Consider the following 16,508-nt stretch of genomic DNA (forward strand, 5'->3'; position numbering starts at 1 on the left):
CTCCCACGGCAATAAGTCACATGACGCATTAAGAAACAGAAAAAGATAGATCAGGGAAAGTAATGGCGCCGCTTACAACGCTCTGGAAATCAACGTCACAAATCATAATTAAGCCAAAGGTTTGGGACCTGTGAGGTACCTTCCAGACAGAAATAAATGAGAACAATAATAATATGTTGTTGACGGAAACTGCAAGACATCCAAGTTCATTTATGTCTTTAATACACTCAACCACTTGGTGGGCCTCCCTTTCAGAGGAGGGAATACAAGTAGTATGCTCAGCGTCATCAGCATATTTGATGGGAATATTGTAGTAAAGCATTTCCCCACTGAACAGGAGAGGAGACCAATAAGTGATCCCTAGGGGGGGGGCGGGGGGGGGGGCGTCCTCATACCTTTATTACTCACAAATGTTGAATTTAACTTCAGGCCATCAAAACAAATTCCGCAATTTTAAAGTTCTCCTCTAGACACTTTTTAAAGTATATGCAAAAATACTCTACTATGGTTAACAGTTCTGTTTAACATGTTTTTTTTCCTCATTGAGAAATCCTGGATCTGGCCGAGCCCCGCCCACCACTGGTGCTGATGCAAGGTGGAGCAGTGCACATCAAGATGGGAGTGAAACATATTTTACATGATTGACTCTGGAAAGTGTATTTGCGTGATGTAAGCGGCTGATCAATTTTCCGATTTTGGATTGCCAACTGAATATGAAAAGAACAAATGATCCATCATTTTCAGATCTGATGTTCAAAGGAATCCATACAGGTGTTCCTGAAACTAAACCCTGATTTAAAAGAACACATTAAGGCACAATGGTGAGACTACTGAGCAAATCAATAGCATTGTGTTTACAATAGCCCTGTTAAGTTAAACTCATTCAAACACGCCACTCTTAAATCAGTAATTTGCCGCCTTCTTCGTGGATTTTTTAATATCTGCAACACTCATTCAATCTCGGTATAACAATTGTAAATATAACTTTTGGAGAAAATATCAAACACCAAGAGGTAATTTACAAAATATTATAGTGCAATATTTGTCTTTTCTCCCAGATGCCAATGTCAGTTATTGTAAATTATTTTGCTAAATTATTTCAATTTTAACTCTTTTGTATATAGTATCTCAACACACACGCACACACACACACACACACACACAGAATAACAAACCAAAGAACAAGGATAGCGTAGGCAACACATTTTCATTTGCAAATTAACATTTTGTGCAGTGACCGGGGGGGGGGCGTCCCCTCACCGATAGAGACACATGCTGGTGCTCTGATACAGGTACATGTAGGCATCACAAAAGAGACGTTTGGCCACACCTTTCATGTCTCGAGGCACCTCATTGGCCAGCTCCGCGCGAGACATTTCCAGGTACATGCTGACCTCCGGGCAAGCGTGAACCTCCGGGATGTTGAATCCGTCTCTCTCTCCTGAACACAACACACAGATGAGCCACTGAACGCACGCATAAAGAGGGACGCGTGATGTAGACGATGCATATGTTTTTAAAAACGGATTCACCTTCTCGGTCCGCCATGCTGTCAAAGAAGATCCAGTCTTGGCTGTTTGGTCCGTACTTGATGAAGGACACGTAGTGGCTCGTCTCGATGCAGAGGACGGCGAACAGCTCCAGCTTGTCTCTGATGAGAGTATGAGGCACGCTGTGACCCAAATAACCCTGAGGGATGTCCAGACCAACCGGTTGATGGGAATGGCGTTGAGGATGAGAGTGTACCTGGAAAAGAAAAACATCACACAAAAGCTGTCGTGGTTGCATTTAACAGTTATTTCCATAATAGAATTAACCCTCCTGTTACCTTTAGGGTCAATTTGACCCCATTCAATGTTTAACGTCGGTGTTCTTTGGGGTCAATTTGACCCCAGGCTGTTTTTCACTGTGTCAAACATAGAATAAATATCAACTTTTTTATTTATTTAAAGGGCTATTTAGGTAGTCAACAAACAAACATAAAGTACCTCACACTTAAACTTGGGAAACAATATTAATTCTAATAATTTTCTGGAGGTTTTAATTGCTCTGGGTCAAATTGACCCCGAGGGTAAAATATGTTAGTAAATGTAAAGGTAACAGGAGGCATGTTTGCTGAATAAATTACTGAAACGTCTCATCGTTATTGTCAATTGCCAGAGTTTCGGGACGACATACTTTAACCCAGCAGTGCATCAATAGAGGTCATGCAATGTCACCGTATGCAATGTCTCCACGTATAAAAACTAATTGTAATGCTGCGTTTACGCCAAAAGGCTCTCGTGTGAGTTTACTCGCTTGACTATCTGTGGCTTTTTTTCCGCGTCATTCGCGCCTTAAAGGGGGCGGGGCTTATCTCTGTGGCTTTACTCTGTGGAAAAAGGTTATAATTTCCACCATCCACCATGGGATAAATAACCACTATTTCTGCTTTATACTTGTTGAGGACATCCCACAAACGTCAGAACATCTAACGCCCTCGTGTTTGGGTTCATCACCCGTAGGCTCACACAGCTCGGTGACTTTCACGTCTGAATGACGGCTGCTTCCAGCGTCATTATGGCAGCAGCAGCCAGTTAGATTCAGCAACGCTGATTGGCTTTCACAGCTGAAATATTTCATCTCGAGGCACATTTTTTGCGCGATTCGCGACATTTGCGCCGCCCGGTGAACATTTTCATGAATTGCAACCATTCAAGAGTGTACATTGACGCTTTTGGTGTGAACGCAGCATAAGAAGCCCTTTCTGCCCGGTGGGAAAAGAATTCTGCGCAAACGGATTGAACCACGGAAACAGATTCACAAAGAATTCCGCCATATTTTCTTTTTACAGAGCTGGCGAAGAGATGTTGCATGGCAGACGGACGACGAGACAAACACTGCACCTGGGATGAACACGTCCTGCAGAAGACTTTGAAGCCCGTCTGACCGAATAAGGGATCGTTAAAACAGTCGGTGCACTCTACCTGGGCCAAGCCACCACAGAGCATGCACTGTTGAGGACCTGAAACACACACACACACATGGTGTGTTCACTGTGTGAACATTTGCTTTCGACCACATGAGTCCAAGTGTGCTCCCTGTAGCTGCGTCTACAGTGTATGAATGGAACAGGATTGTAAGTGGCTTTGGATAAAAGCGTCAGCTAAATGACATGTAATGTAATGTGTTGCTTGTGTGTGTTTAACAGCACCTTCAGAGAGGAGGTCAGTGATGTCCAGCTCCAGAGAGGGAATGATCTTGTCAAACATCTTGAATTTCTTCCCGAAGCGAGGCATCTGGAGGATCAGGCAGGATGGCACCTGCAATTATAAGACAATCAAATAAAAAACTAGAATGGGCACTCGGTAGAGCGCATACCTTCGCATATCACAAGATTGGGCATTGAATTATGAACATGTTGGCATTAGTTGCATGCCAATTGGATAGAAATTGACCGTGCTATGGTAAAAAGAAGATTGTGACCTTTCCATGACCTTGACCTTTGACCCGATCGATCCCAAAATCTAAACAAATGGTCGCCGGATAATAACCAATCATCCCACAAATTTCATGCGATTCAAGAAGATGTTGACCTTTTCATGACCTTGACCTTTGACCCGATCGATCCCAAAATCGAATCAAATGGTCCCCGGATAATAACCAACCATCCCACCAAATTTCATGCGATTCGGTTTAAAACTTTTTTTGTTGTGCGAAGAACACGCATACAAATGAATAAATACACCGCGATCAAAACATTACCTTCCGCATTTTCAATCGAAGGTAAAGATCAATCACAGACACACACACACACACACCATAAGAGAAGATGCGCTTTGAAAACTGTCTAACAGAGACATCTACTGGAGAAAAAAAAGAAAGCATCAAATAAATACATTTCCAAACCAAAACACGGATCAGCATCAATTGAGCCAAACTAGCCGTTAGATCTCCGAATTAGTTGCTACTAAAAAAAATTATTACTTGTTCTACACAAGTATCCCATATCAAACAAATTGGAATAGAGTGACAGAGTGATCTCACCTCTGCCAGCTTGAGTCCTGCCGTGTGGAAGGAATGCTCCAGCAGCTGCTGGACGGTCGGCAGCACCAGCCTGTGGTTCTGGTCCAAGAAGATCTGGTAGCAGTAACTCTCCTGCACTTTACCACCCACTGAGCTAAAACGGGAAAGAGGAACGTGAGGCGTGAATGCAAAATCCTTCGCAAGACCTATTGTATTTCAAAGCGATGGAGTGGGAAGTGGTCTTTTAGCTGTGGTGGAACTGTACAGTTTGAGGAGAGGATCCAGCGCGAGAATGTGGTGCATGATGACGGTAAGAAACTCCTCTGGATCTGAGAGACAACAAAAAAAGAAGCCACATCAACCGTCACTTTAAACTAGAAAAAAAACCTGAAACCAGCTGTTTGAAAGCTTTCAGATTAAACTAACGGACCCTTCTCATCGGTGGTGAAGGATTCGCTGTAGCCGTGTTTCTGGAGCTGCTGCCGGAGCTTCATGATGTGCCGCCCTTCCACGAAGCCCTTTCTGCGGCACAGCGTGCACACAGAGTATTCACGCATTCATCAGGTACCACAAAATGAAGAATGTAATGTTTCGTCAAAATGCATGACGGCGCACACACACACTTGCGGAGGGGATTAACAATGTCGTGGAGCAGTGTGCTCTGAATCGGAGCATCTTGAGGGTCTGTGGTTTTAAACAGCATGGAGTCCAACACAGAGGAGCAGGAAAACAAGCTGAGAGCACAGACAAACAAAAGCAAAAAGTGATGAAATTATGAGAGTGTGTTCTAAAATATAAATAAGTTTTGAAATGGTGTTTTAAACTTCTATTCCTTTGTGTGCTTTTAGGGATCAGACACTAGCCAATGAAAATGACCGCTGCTTGCAAATGCATTTACCACAGACACAAATATTGTTAGCAAATCTCAAGCATGCGTCATGTGGCTAGATAAATTCCGTAATGTGCAGAAATATACTGGTCAGCGCATGTGGAATAAATGAGATACAGCCAAACTTCTCACAAAGGCCTTGAAACTCAAGTTACGTATGTAACTATGGTTTTATGAATCCTGGATGACCGCCAGAGTTCTTGGTCACTCGGAATCCAGTGCTAAGCGGTCAGGAAGGATGAAATAGATAACACGCTATTGATGATGTCACGCGTCCATCATCCTGACCTGAAGAGGGCAGCATCCATGTAGCAGGAGTTGTGGTGGCCTTGGATCCCCTTCATTCGTCCAATCAGAATCTGGCTGACCTGCTCTGTGCTGATGGGAGGAACAGTCCACGGCATCCCTGTGTTGTCCTCTTCAACCGTCCCTACGGGAACACGCATGGAAATCATTACTTGTTCAGCTGTTAGAGAAACAGTTAACATACAATCAGTGTTTCTGCAATGTTAATGCTGTATTGACAAAAGTGTGTGGACAGCCCCGTCTTCACACCAAAGAGTGTTTTGTTTGTTTCTGGAGCCGTCTTTCCTGATTGGCCCTTACTTGTGTTTTAAACTTTATTGTTAATGTTTCTTGTTCTATTACTTTATAAACTGTATTTGAATTGACATTTTTTTCCTGAAGACATTTCATCTAATAAATCCGATAAATGTACCTTTAAAACCTGATATGACGCATAGGGATAGGGACTTAAACTTGACCCGCATAAAGATTACGTGGATTTTCAGCACACTACAAAACAAGGAGTTCCTCAAGACTAGGGCTGCAACAAACGATTATTTTAATAATCGATTAATCTGTTCATTAATTTTCAATCCTTTTTTCAAAAACGGAACTGAAAACGCTTTACTCGCCCGACTATTTGTGGTTTAATGGTGTCGGTGAGGGGGCGTGGCTTATCTCTGTTGGAAACGGTTATCTTAACCACTATTTCTACATTATACTAGTTGTGGAAATCCCACAACCGTCGCAACATTTAACGCCCCCGTGCTCTAGCGTAGCAGCAGCCAGTTAAAATAACCAACGGCGTGACGTCAGTGATGTCGGGCGGAGGGCCTCAAAGCTGATTGGCTTTCGCAGCGCAGCATCACAGTCTTTCCTCTCCCTCCGCTCTGCTCTTTTTGTTTTTGCTCCGCTCTGCGCTAAACTCATCTTTTTTACACTCAAACATCTCCGTGACTTATTGAGTGCCGTAATAATCGCGCGACACAACGGATCGATCATGAAATTCGTTGGCAGCTATTTTAATAATAGATTTTTTTTTCCGATTCATTGTTGCAGCTCTCCTCAAGACGAAGCAGAAAAGCATCCGTCAGTGTTGTCCTGACCTGCGTCGTCCAGCTTCAGTGTCCTCTCACTGCAACTGGCGGATGAGCTCTGAAAGCGCGAGTCGGGACGGCAGGTTCGAAGCTTCATGAACAGGGCTCTCTTCGGTGGACAGTCAAAGAAACGCTCCTTCTTGAAGGTGCCATCACTGACCCCGTGGTCTTCGTCCTGGAGACGGGCATGAGATGAATTTCATCCAGGATCAAATGGAAGGAACAAAACAATGAAGCAGCCATGGTTCAGACCCACCAGCTCGATGCCAGCCATGGTTTCTGTTAAACCAGGCGGAGTGCCGATCCAGCGGATGATTCCATAGGACCTGCCCTTGCTCAAGGTCACCTCCACCAAAGAGTTCAGGCTCAGATCGCCACTGTCTTTTTCCACTGGTGTTGTATCAACCTCCATCCTCTCTGGCTCTTCAGCTAGGAATACATTTGAGTCACATTGCTTGTACAAATGTGATGCACACGTCATCACGTAAAGAGCTGCTCAAACCTTGGGGCACCTCCCCCTTCGCAACCATCTGTAGTGGGACATCGACTTCGCCCCCTCTCTTTCCATTCTCATCTGTGTCCTGAAAACACCAACAAAGACAAAATGATGAACGCGCTTCTCAAGAAAGTGGCTCATCTCATTTCAAATCTGAAGTCGTGGTTGTAGAGAAGAACTCGAGGGGGAGAATATAAACTGCGACAGCGTGGCGTTTCATGGCTAAAAGAAAACGTTTCCATTAATAGGAGTAAGACAACAAACAGAATAGTTGCACGTCTCTTTCATCTCCATTTTAGGACGTTTCAGACCTCACTTTTGAATTGCAAAAATAGATTAAAATTGGTCAGATTTCCAGAATCTGCCCACACAATTTAAAATGAACAAAACACCCTCTTTACCATTTGTGACACTCTTAACTCTTACGATGTTTTGTATTATTTTAACCAATAACCCGATAAATAACTCACCGTGGAGATACGAACAACGTGTTCTCCGTCCTGCTCCTGCACATGCAACACCATTCCATGGCGACAATTATCCGCGGTGAAGTACGTGACCCGATCTCCTGGGGCGAGCTCGTCTGTTGCTTGAGAGTGCTCAGCGTTGGGGGGGGACAAGGAGCTGGGAACCACAGGCCTGACTCTGGAGAACGAGGAAAAAATGCCACAATCCTTCTTGCAGGAGAAGAGGACTCTGGATTGGTAGATCCCACCGGTATTCCCCTTTCCCTTGTCTTCACCCTAGGTGGAAAGAAGCAGAGCAGCACACACTTAACCGCTTTCTTTTTTTAAACCGTCTGTGAACACCACAAACCCATTTCCATTTTGCGTTGGTGTTTTCGGAGATGTATGGAGGGGAACGTTTAGGATGCACTGAGTACCTATCTCCTCTTTTTTCTCTCCTTAAGGATGAATTTTCATCTCTCAATCACACGTTACTAACTCTGCTTTCTCCCCGGAGTCCTTTTGACTTCACGTCTCATGGGGTCATCGGACCCTATGAGACGGCATAGATCCTATCTGCCTGATGGATCGTCTGGGTCGTGGAATTCCTGCTCCTGACTACGCCACTGTCCTGTTGAGACTCCGCCCACTGTTGAGACTCCGCCCACTCCTCCTCCCCACCGCCATCTGCCTGATGGATCGTGGAGGTCTCCATCGTGGAATAAGCCTACTATGAACTATTCATACACTCTGTCATATTCATTGAATGTATTTTAACTCTAAATCTGCCCTTCTGTACACATTACATCTATTGCATCTGTCCATCCTGGAGAGGGATCCTCCTCTGTTGCTCTCCTCCAGGTTTCTTCCTTTTTCCCCTGAAGGGTTATTTGGGAGTTTTTCCTGGTCCGATGTGAGGTTTTGGGGCAGGGATGTCTATGTGTACAGATTGTAAAGCACTCCGAGACAAATTTGTAATTTGTGAAATTGGGCTATACAAATAAACTGAATTGAATTGAATATCCCTGCAGCGGAAGGGCGTAACAGTTTTGAAAGTCCCCCACCTGTAGTTCAATGCCAAAGAACGTGCTCTGTACAGGACAGGAGTAGGATGGCTCTGTCATACTTCCGATGTAGCGCACGATGCCTCGGAGTCTCTCTCCTCCCTCGTCCACCGTCACCGCGGTGCCCACAGTGAGTCCCTGCGCCGCTTGGAGGGCATCTCTCTCCCGGAACCACTCCAGCCTCTCGGCGTCTGTGGACAGGGCCTGCAGCAGCTTGGCTTCCTCTTCGCTCAGCGACTGCATGCAACTGAACTCCAACTCGTAATCTAACATGGTACGCGTGTCCAGGAAGCAGACGGGCAACTTCGTGGGAGTACATGTTCTCGTGAGGGAACTGTATTTGTATTCGGATATGTAGCATATGCTGCCAGGTTTGGCCAAAGGACGGTTTTCAGATTGTTTAGTTAGGATGAAGTACCGGTTGTTTGATGACGTCATGACGTGAACTGTATAGAAAAACACACACAGGCACACCTATGCACGCGCACACGCACGCACACACACACACACACACACAAACAAGTGTTACGAATATTATCTACTGTGTACAAAACGGTCATGCTAGCTCGCTAACTAGCTCCAAGGCTGAACTAACAGTAGCTGTCGTGAACTGAACCGTTTCACCGACATGTGACGTCTAAGCTTTTCTCACGAGTCGCGGCGGTGGTTTTCCTTTCCTCTTCCAGAACGCGGGTGGCGAGGTGAGCCTTACCTTTTGCGAGCTTGAGGGCAACTTTAAACTCCGTTGCCTCCGAGCTTCTTGCTTTGAGTCTCAACCAGTTGCTGTTAGTTTCACTTCCTCTTTCATTTCAGTTCACGTGCGGCGTCATCGGCATGTCACTCTCTTCCCGATATCAATTTGTGTTGTTAGTTTGCTTTTTGTTGTAAACTATTGAAAAAACTTATTTGCAATACTTTGTCATTAATGTTGGGGACACATTTTCCATGTGACGTCGCTGTTTTACAATCAGTTGACAGCCAGCAGCAGGATCGCTCGATGGTCCCGACGGATTGAGCCCCTGAGTACGGTCTTACAGACAACCATTAAGAAAGGCGATTCACGCGTTTGCTCCCTTCAAACTTAATTCTGCGGTTGATTATAGCCGAAAGTAGGTGCATTGTCATACGGCTACAATCTATAATTGTATCTTGGTCGAGTATACTGTAATTGTATTATCATGGATATTCTGTGAGCTACAGTTTATAATTTTGTCCGTGCAGGGAGACTTCCATGTCCCCTTTTGTGAAAATCGAGGGTCAAAGGTCAGAGGGCGTTGTATGCTGAACAAACTGTCAAGCCTCTTGAGTCAAATGTGTGATTTGGTATTTGTGGCATTGGGAATTACAATTTACTTGCCTTAAAATTGTTGTCAACCAGAACCATTGTGTTATGGTTGCAATGGTATATTTTCATAACATTTTACAGCCTTGGCTGGTCATTCCCTTCCCCTCTTTCAAATGTGAGCAAACATTTTAGCTTTATCACCTTCGTGGTATTCATCCATAAAGATAGTTTTGGTATGGTTTTGAGATATCTTTCTCTTTGATTTCTAAATTGTTTACGTAATGACACAGACTCAAATGAGTACCGTTTGCACTGGAACTGCTTTCTGGTAAAGAGGAGCTGAAAGTAAGATATGTGGATTACATTGATAAAGGGTATTACATTAAAAAAAATACATCAGATAGGCTGTAGATACAGAGAAAAAATAAACTCTCTGTAAAACTGAAGAGACTTGAGTTGATATGCAAAAAAGCAGAAAAGAAATCCAATCACTGAGAATTTGGAAAGTTATATTTTGTCAAGAGATACATTTCTTCATTTCTTGAACACCAGTTCTTGATGTCACCTATGCCTACATTGTTGATCGAAAGACTTTGTCTATAAACATGTCATGACATACATAATTTTACAATTGACAAATTAATTATTGTAATTTCAATTTACATACTGTCTCTGTTACTAATGCCTGACACTTAAATATTAATGATTGTTTACTTCATAATGTCTTCTCGCTTCAATTAATATATATATATATATATTGTCCCTTGATTAATTTTGTCCAGTAAAATAAGGACAATTGTACCTTTTCAGTCAATGAAATGTCCACCTGTAAGGCAGAACTGAGGAGTCTAAAATGCATCGGCCGCGTTCTGTGATTGGACGGTTAACAATACATCATCCGCAAAGGCCTGTTTCGTCGCAGTCAGATGACGTAACATTTCGGTTGTAAACATGGAGGAGAGAGAAGCGCTGAAGAGGCAGATTGAACTTCTAGAAAGTAAAGCTCTCTGTACACTCCCTTTTCGGTTGTTTAGTAGAAAGCGTGTTAGGCAACAGTTTTTTAAAATGTCGTGCCTTTTAAATTCATAGTCGTCGTGTGGCTGTGTTTTTTTTTAAAGTACCGTTTACGTATTAAGCGTTATATAACAACTACTATCCGTTAGCTTAAGCTCGCACATGTCGAAGAAGAGAGACGTTGGCTCATTTTATCTAACGTCAGTTTAGTGTACTGCATTTAGAGATACATAGTGGTAGTTAGGTCATATTATATTAAATTTTCGTTATAAGTAAATAACTAGGTCACTTTTTAGGCTGTCAACAGGTTAGTTTAGTTCAGTTGTTCAACTGCAAAGTATCCCGGTGAATGTTCAAATATCCTGCTAACTATAGTTGTAGATTAGCTACATTTGGCGGTATTTAGCTCGCGCTATATGCCATGGTATCGAGTACACAGCACTAGTGGATGACGAGGAAAAAGTACAAACGGCTCCAACAATCGGCCAAAACAGCTTTAGTATTATCTTAGCATTGATGCTTTAAACTAAATTATCCTAAAGCAAAGTGAGAACTAGGTTTTGTCTGCTGAATCAACTCTTTTACATGTTTTGTGTTTCCTTATTCTCGTTTTATCACCCGTGATCCAATTTCGCAACTACATAACTCCTATCTTCAAATTCCCAGATCTCATCAATGAACATAAGAGCGTCCATGGTGACACGCCGTTTGCAAGAGATGAGCTGAGGCAACCGGAAGCTCCAACGTCAGCCAGGGACAGAGGGCACGGGACATCTGTCGTCCATCCACACAGCTCCAGAGGGGGACCGTATGCTACTCAGAGCCATGGAAGTTGGAAGAAAACATACTCTCTGAGCAACAAGAACTCCCAGTTATCCGTTGGGCGTCCCTCAGCTTCCACTTCCTCGACTGTACATCATTCCAATTCCCACAGTGCCTCACAGCCCAGCCACAGCAAAGGAGAGGAGTTGAAAAAAATCCCGACTGCCATCTTATCATCAGGGATCCCTCAACAAAAGGAAGAGAGACATATAAACAGCACCACAGGGGGAGTTGCAACTGAGAAAAAACCAACGGATACTCTTGGAAAGACAGGAGCGACTGTGTCTCGGCATGAAGTTGGAAGAAGAGAGTCGAGATCAACCGACACGAGTGAGAAACATGAGTCGACACACAGGCAGACTCAAGATCTGCAGCTGAGAACTGAAAGCAGGTGTGCAGTCCTGCCAGAAAAAGTCAGTCGTTCTTTAGAAGTGCCGTCCACAGTTAAGGCCAACGCCGTGACCAGTTTGCCGAGTATCCCTCAAGTGCAGATCAAACCTACCAAGACATGCAAAACCAGCAGCATTGAGAACAAACCAACCGTGACCAAGAAAATTCCAGCAGTTTCTAATGCTAACGCCATACCACCTCTCCCTGCTCTGCCGGGTGTGTCAACGCATTCAATCGAACCCACATCTCACACCAGCAAGAGCCAAGTCAATGCCTCCTTTCTGAAGAAGTCTAAGTTCACTTGGTTAAAGAGCCCGAACCTAAGAGGAGTGGGCAAAGCTGTAACTATAGTTGCCAGTGGAAGCTCCCCCTCATTCACAGCGAAGAGGACGCCCGGCAAGAAGTTACCTCGAAAGCAAACACTCAATGTATCCCCCAAGACCTCCAAGTACAGATGGGTCTCCATCTCCGCTGGAGCCCAGGCTAAAACGCCTCGAAAGTCAATATCACCCAGAGCCCTGGCTCTTTCCCAAAGAGCGCTGGAGAGGGGAGAGGTTAACAAGAAGCTAAGAGCAGAAGATAGGATGAAAAAGGGAGTTGCGGGTTCCTCTGCCAGCTCCCCGCCGATTAGCCGTTACCGTTGGAAAGCTGGAGGTCAGAGTACCTCTGGGGCAGCTCCAGGAGGCGCAGCAGTTGCCCGACGTCGATCTGCTTTCCACTGGACGCCGGAAAGAAGCAACAAAGGAGGGAAAGGAGGGTTTGCTGCTTCCCCGCCTGGAACCCAACGTTCCCAACGTACCCACCTGATGCCATCCTGCTCCCCTTCCGGGTTCAAGCTCCGCAGCAGGATGAAAATCATTCGGAAGTCTCCTACTGGGTAAGTGTTGGAAACCTGGTCATGATCTGCTTGACTGTCCTCTCATTCTATCTTTACTCTGACACATCTTCCCTTTTCTGGATGTACCGGTTTGCCAGACGGTGGCAGTAAATGTGGCAGAATGCTTTCATTAAATAGATCTTTCCCAATATAATTGGCTGAATAGCAGCTTTCTAGTGTATTACTCATCGCACCCTTCGCCTTCTGTTTTGTGACCACAGTGGAAGTGGGTCAGAGATGAAGTACTCCCCGCGGGGCCGGATGCAGAGCTTGAGCAGGAGTCCAGTCGGAGTGAAGAAGACGCCCACCAGGGAGCTCGTGTCTTTTGGCCGACACAAGTTGAGGCGGCTCTCCCCGACCTCGTCAAGGACAAGTAAGAAGCACACACTTCACACTGGAGTCTATAGGGTCGTTCCGCTCGGTTTTATGAAGAGTATTCATTCGACACAGTTCTTCTCTCCCACGAGTTTACTATGACTAATCAACGAGCTGTCAACCAAATGCTCTTTCGTGGAAAATAACTTCACACGGTCAAAAGGTTACATATCGAACCTGGTTGGTGACAAGTTGTTTCTTGTTCATATTGTGTGCGGTTAACGCATTATTTCTTTTTTGTGTTGCACTGTAATGTAGTCATCTAGTGTGTTCTTGGTCACATCAATTTGAAGCTGGACCAAAGTATCGGATTTCGTTCAATTACAATGAGGCAACAAAAAAGTACGTAAGTACAGTCTGGACGGTCTTTTTCTCTCAACACCTCAATAGTTAGGTCTTGTCTGTCAACAAGTCAGGGATCATGGGCTTAAAAAGGTTGGTTACCAGTGGCGGCTGGAACATAGAGGGCCACGGGGCCTGGCCCCACCCACCTTGAGCCGCAAAAAACCCCCCGATTATTATAAAAAATGTAATTATACAATTTGTCAATATTTTTGTTTTGGAGATATACAATATATTCATATTTTTTAAATAAGATATCTGCGCAAAATATTTGCTTTTCCGGCACTTCCTGCTCGTCCTCTCCGCCTGTCTGGTTGCCTCAGCTGAGCTGGGGCATGATCGTTATGGCCCACATGAGACGCGTCTCAGATGCAGTTACGCAAACCACTGATTAAAGATATAAATAAGTCATATACAATTTAGCCAATCAGCATTCTAAAATAAGTTCAGCTCGGGGCTAAAGCCATCTGGCCCAAAATATTTCTGGAATCTCGTTAGGGACGTCTCGCGAAACTTCCGAGTCGCCATTTTAACAACATGACCATGGCGACCGCAAGAAGACCCGACCCTCTCTCTGTAAAATCCACCGGGGGGCATAAGATATTGGATGCCTATGGCAATGCACACTAGGTTCACTGCTATTATATGTTGAAATAAATGTTAAATATTTAACTGCAAAGTAGTAATGCGTATTTGATACCTTTTTTGCATTGAATCACTGGAATGTTTGCTGAATGGGATCGGATGGCCCCACACACAAAATCCACCAGCCGCCACTGTTGGTGACCACTGACTTAAGGTGCGTTCACACCAAAAGCCAAACTATTTCCAGCGCGACGAGAGCGGAACACAAGAGCTGATTGGCCCGAGTTGCGAGATGACCGCCTCAAAGTTGAAGTATTTCAACTGGGCGAAAATTGCGCCGCTGTAAACGCGTCGCCCCCAAACGCGGCGCCCGGGAAAATATCGCGTCTATCGCAGCCACACGCGTCTGTACGTTGACTTTTCATGGGATTCGGTCGCGCGAAAAATAGTTTTGCTTTTGGTGTGAACGCACCATTAGTCCATACGAATTCCACCGTATGACCATATGGTGGTGCTATGCCAACTTGTTTAATGGTCCATTGGGAATTCATGTTCTTAAGTCACAACCACATAAGTCACACTTAATAAATATATATTATGTATGGTTAATCTGACAAACAGGCAGGTTTGTTATTTATGTAACTGCACACAATTGTAGTGTTTGCCACTATTTCACCGTTGCAATAATTCACACGTTGCAATAATTCACACTGCTAGATTTGCCACGACAAATATGGCGCACATCCAGTCAAACTGATGTTGACCACTGTTGCCGTAGTCCAGTGGTTCTCAAACTAGTGGGGCGCCGAGGCATTTCAGCTGGGGAGCAAGGGGAAATTATGATTTTTTTAAAATGTCAAGACCTTTATTCACATATTACAAAGTAAACAGACATACAACTAAGTAATTAATAAATGAAGAGGGAAATGTCTGTACGGTACTTGTGTGTAAATGTTTACGTGACAGCCGAGATTCTTGGCGACTTGCCACATCCTCTGTAAGATCGGCGTTCCTGCTGTTGCCCTTCAAAACAAGAGCTCAACATTGAGCATGAATTGAGTGTGGCCATATCAAGCCTGCAACCCCGTTTATAAAATATGTGTAGTGGAAAGCTCATTGCAGCGTATAATAATGATAACACGTGATGACTCGCACAGATCTGCACTTGTTTCATTTTCTTGCAAAAGTTGCACATTATTGTTGTGTAAAACTCTTTATTGCCAAATATTTGAACTTGTTTTGTTTAGTTTTTCACAGGTTGCACTTTATTGTTATTATCTTGAAAAGATATTCAGTGCGAAACAGGTTAATTGCAGCCACAATAAGATACTTTTTGCCAAATAGCTTATTTGATAGAACTGCATTTGTATTCTAATAAAGTGATTGAAAACGTATACGTTTTTTGTCTGATGGAGCAATTATCTGGTTTAATTGAAAATGATTGCAAAGTAATTCTAGAGCGGAAAAAAAAAGTGACAGAAAAAGTTTGAGAACAACTGACGTAGACTCTCTGCTAAAGACGTTATGTTTTGTGCTCTCTTCTGTCATAAAATATAAATATATATATAGTGCATTTGCATTAAGCTCTTACAGCCTACAGTTGGTGATATATATATATATATATATATAGTGCATTTGCATTAAGCTCTTACAGCCTATAGAAAACGCAGACCTGCTGACCGGCCTTGGCATCCTGACACATGTGAGTTGTGTTTCTCTCTCACAGTCCATACATACATGCATCCGCTGTATTTACTGCAGCTCTCATCGTCAGCCTCTCTGACCTTGTCTCACGCGGAGACATCTTTCTGTGGCTTCTCACTTGGTTCGTTGCATCATTGCCTTTTTCAAACTTCATTTTCTTTCCACTCTTTGTGGCATTGTCTACTTTCGGTGCTCGTTTTCAGTTCTCCTCGACCTGTGCCCCAGTGTTATCGCACCCCTGCCTCTGCCACGTCTGAGATTCTATTGTTTGTACTCCTGCTTATTGTCCTGGACGTGCATTATTGTTCACTGCAGGTTTCTTTCCCATTAGTATATTATTTATTATCACAATATTGTTTTTCCAGTGCTTAACTGGTATGTAGTATGGAATTGGGAATAAGTGTCCCTGACGAGTGCTGTTCCAGCTCTCTCCAGTAGAGGGCAGGAGCTCCCAGCCATATCTTACGGGTAGGGGCTTTGTGCTGCTGGCTGTCAATACAGTGAGGCTTACAGGCACACTCTAGGAGGAGGAGGAGGAGGAGCAGGAGGAGTGGGTGGGGAGGTTAATTGATTGCCCAATTCAGCCGTGATGGCGAACAAGTGCCGATAGCGGGTAATTTGCAGAGGTGGAGGCAGGCAGCGCCACTGCTATCAAGCCCTGGCACCGCTCTCCCTCCAGTAGATAAAAAGGAGCTAATGCATAATTATCCTTTTGCAAATTGGATTGTTTTAACGAACTGTAGAATATAGGCCTAACCCGATGGAAAGCAATCATTGTTTTTTATTTATTTATTTTTAACAGCCCCCCCCCTCTCCCTCCCTCTCCCCCCCG

At 44.1% G+C, this 16,508-nt stretch overlaps 2 protein-coding genes across 2 annotated transcripts in view; one reads left to right on the top strand and one right to left on the bottom strand.

Annotated features, from left to right (window-relative positions):
* Nucleotides 1-201: 201 nt before the first annotated feature.
* Nucleotides 202-9,247, bottom strand: cyldl (cylindromatosis (turban tumor syndrome), like). The gene is made up of 15 exons (XM_056414016.1): nucleotides 8,995-9,247; nucleotides 8,283-8,756; nucleotides 7,243-7,515; nucleotides 6,779-6,857; nucleotides 6,533-6,705; nucleotides 6,286-6,451; nucleotides 5,183-5,324; nucleotides 4,629-4,739; nucleotides 4,436-4,527; nucleotides 4,271-4,334; nucleotides 4,027-4,159; nucleotides 3,194-3,302; nucleotides 2,886-3,004; nucleotides 1,533-1,746; nucleotides 202-1,441 (listed from the first exon to the last, which is right to left on the bottom strand). The coding sequence occupies exons 2-15, from the start codon at nucleotides 8,718-8,720 to the stop codon at nucleotides 1,257-1,259; spliced, it is 2,298 nt and encodes a 765-aa protein (XP_056269991.1). The 5' UTR covers nucleotides 8,721-8,756; nucleotides 8,995-9,247; the 3' UTR covers nucleotides 202-1,256.
* A 1,250-nt stretch (nucleotides 9,248-10,497) lies between these two features.
* zc3h3 (zinc finger CCCH-type containing 3) overlaps nucleotides 10,498-16,508 on the top strand; it is a 54,624-nt gene continuing 48,613 nt past the window's right edge. The window contains exons 1-3 of the mRNA XM_056414015.1: nucleotides 10,498-10,564; nucleotides 11,248-12,670; nucleotides 12,892-13,043. Of these exons, the coding sequence (XP_056269990.1) occupies nucleotides 10,519-10,564; nucleotides 11,248-12,670; nucleotides 12,892-13,043 (1,621 nt within the window). The 5' untranslated portion in view covers nucleotides 10,498-10,518. The remainder of the gene's footprint in view (nucleotides 10,565-11,247; nucleotides 12,671-12,891; nucleotides 13,044-16,508) is intronic.

Source organism: Pseudoliparis swirei, chromosome 5 (genome assembly GCF_029220125.1).
Source record: "Pseudoliparis swirei isolate HS2019 ecotype Mariana Trench chromosome 5, NWPU_hadal_v1, whole genome shotgun sequence".
Taxonomy (NCBI): domain Eukaryota; kingdom Metazoa; phylum Chordata; class Actinopteri; order Perciformes; family Liparidae; genus Pseudoliparis; species Pseudoliparis swirei.

Bases quoted from the DNA above. Each gene is read 5' to 3' on its own strand.
- cyldl (XM_056414016.1), bottom strand. From the start codon at position 8,720: ATGACGTCATCAAACAACCGGTACTTCATCCTAACTAAACAATCTGAA. The intron at 7,516-8,282 runs GTGGGGGACTTT...CTTTCCACCTAG, and splicing joins TCTTTGGCATTGAACTACAG to GGTGAAGACAAGGGAAAGGG. The intron at 6,858-7,242 runs GTGAGTTATTTA...TGGTGTTTTCAG, and splicing joins ACGTTGTTCGTATCTCCACG to GACACAGATGAGAATGGAAA.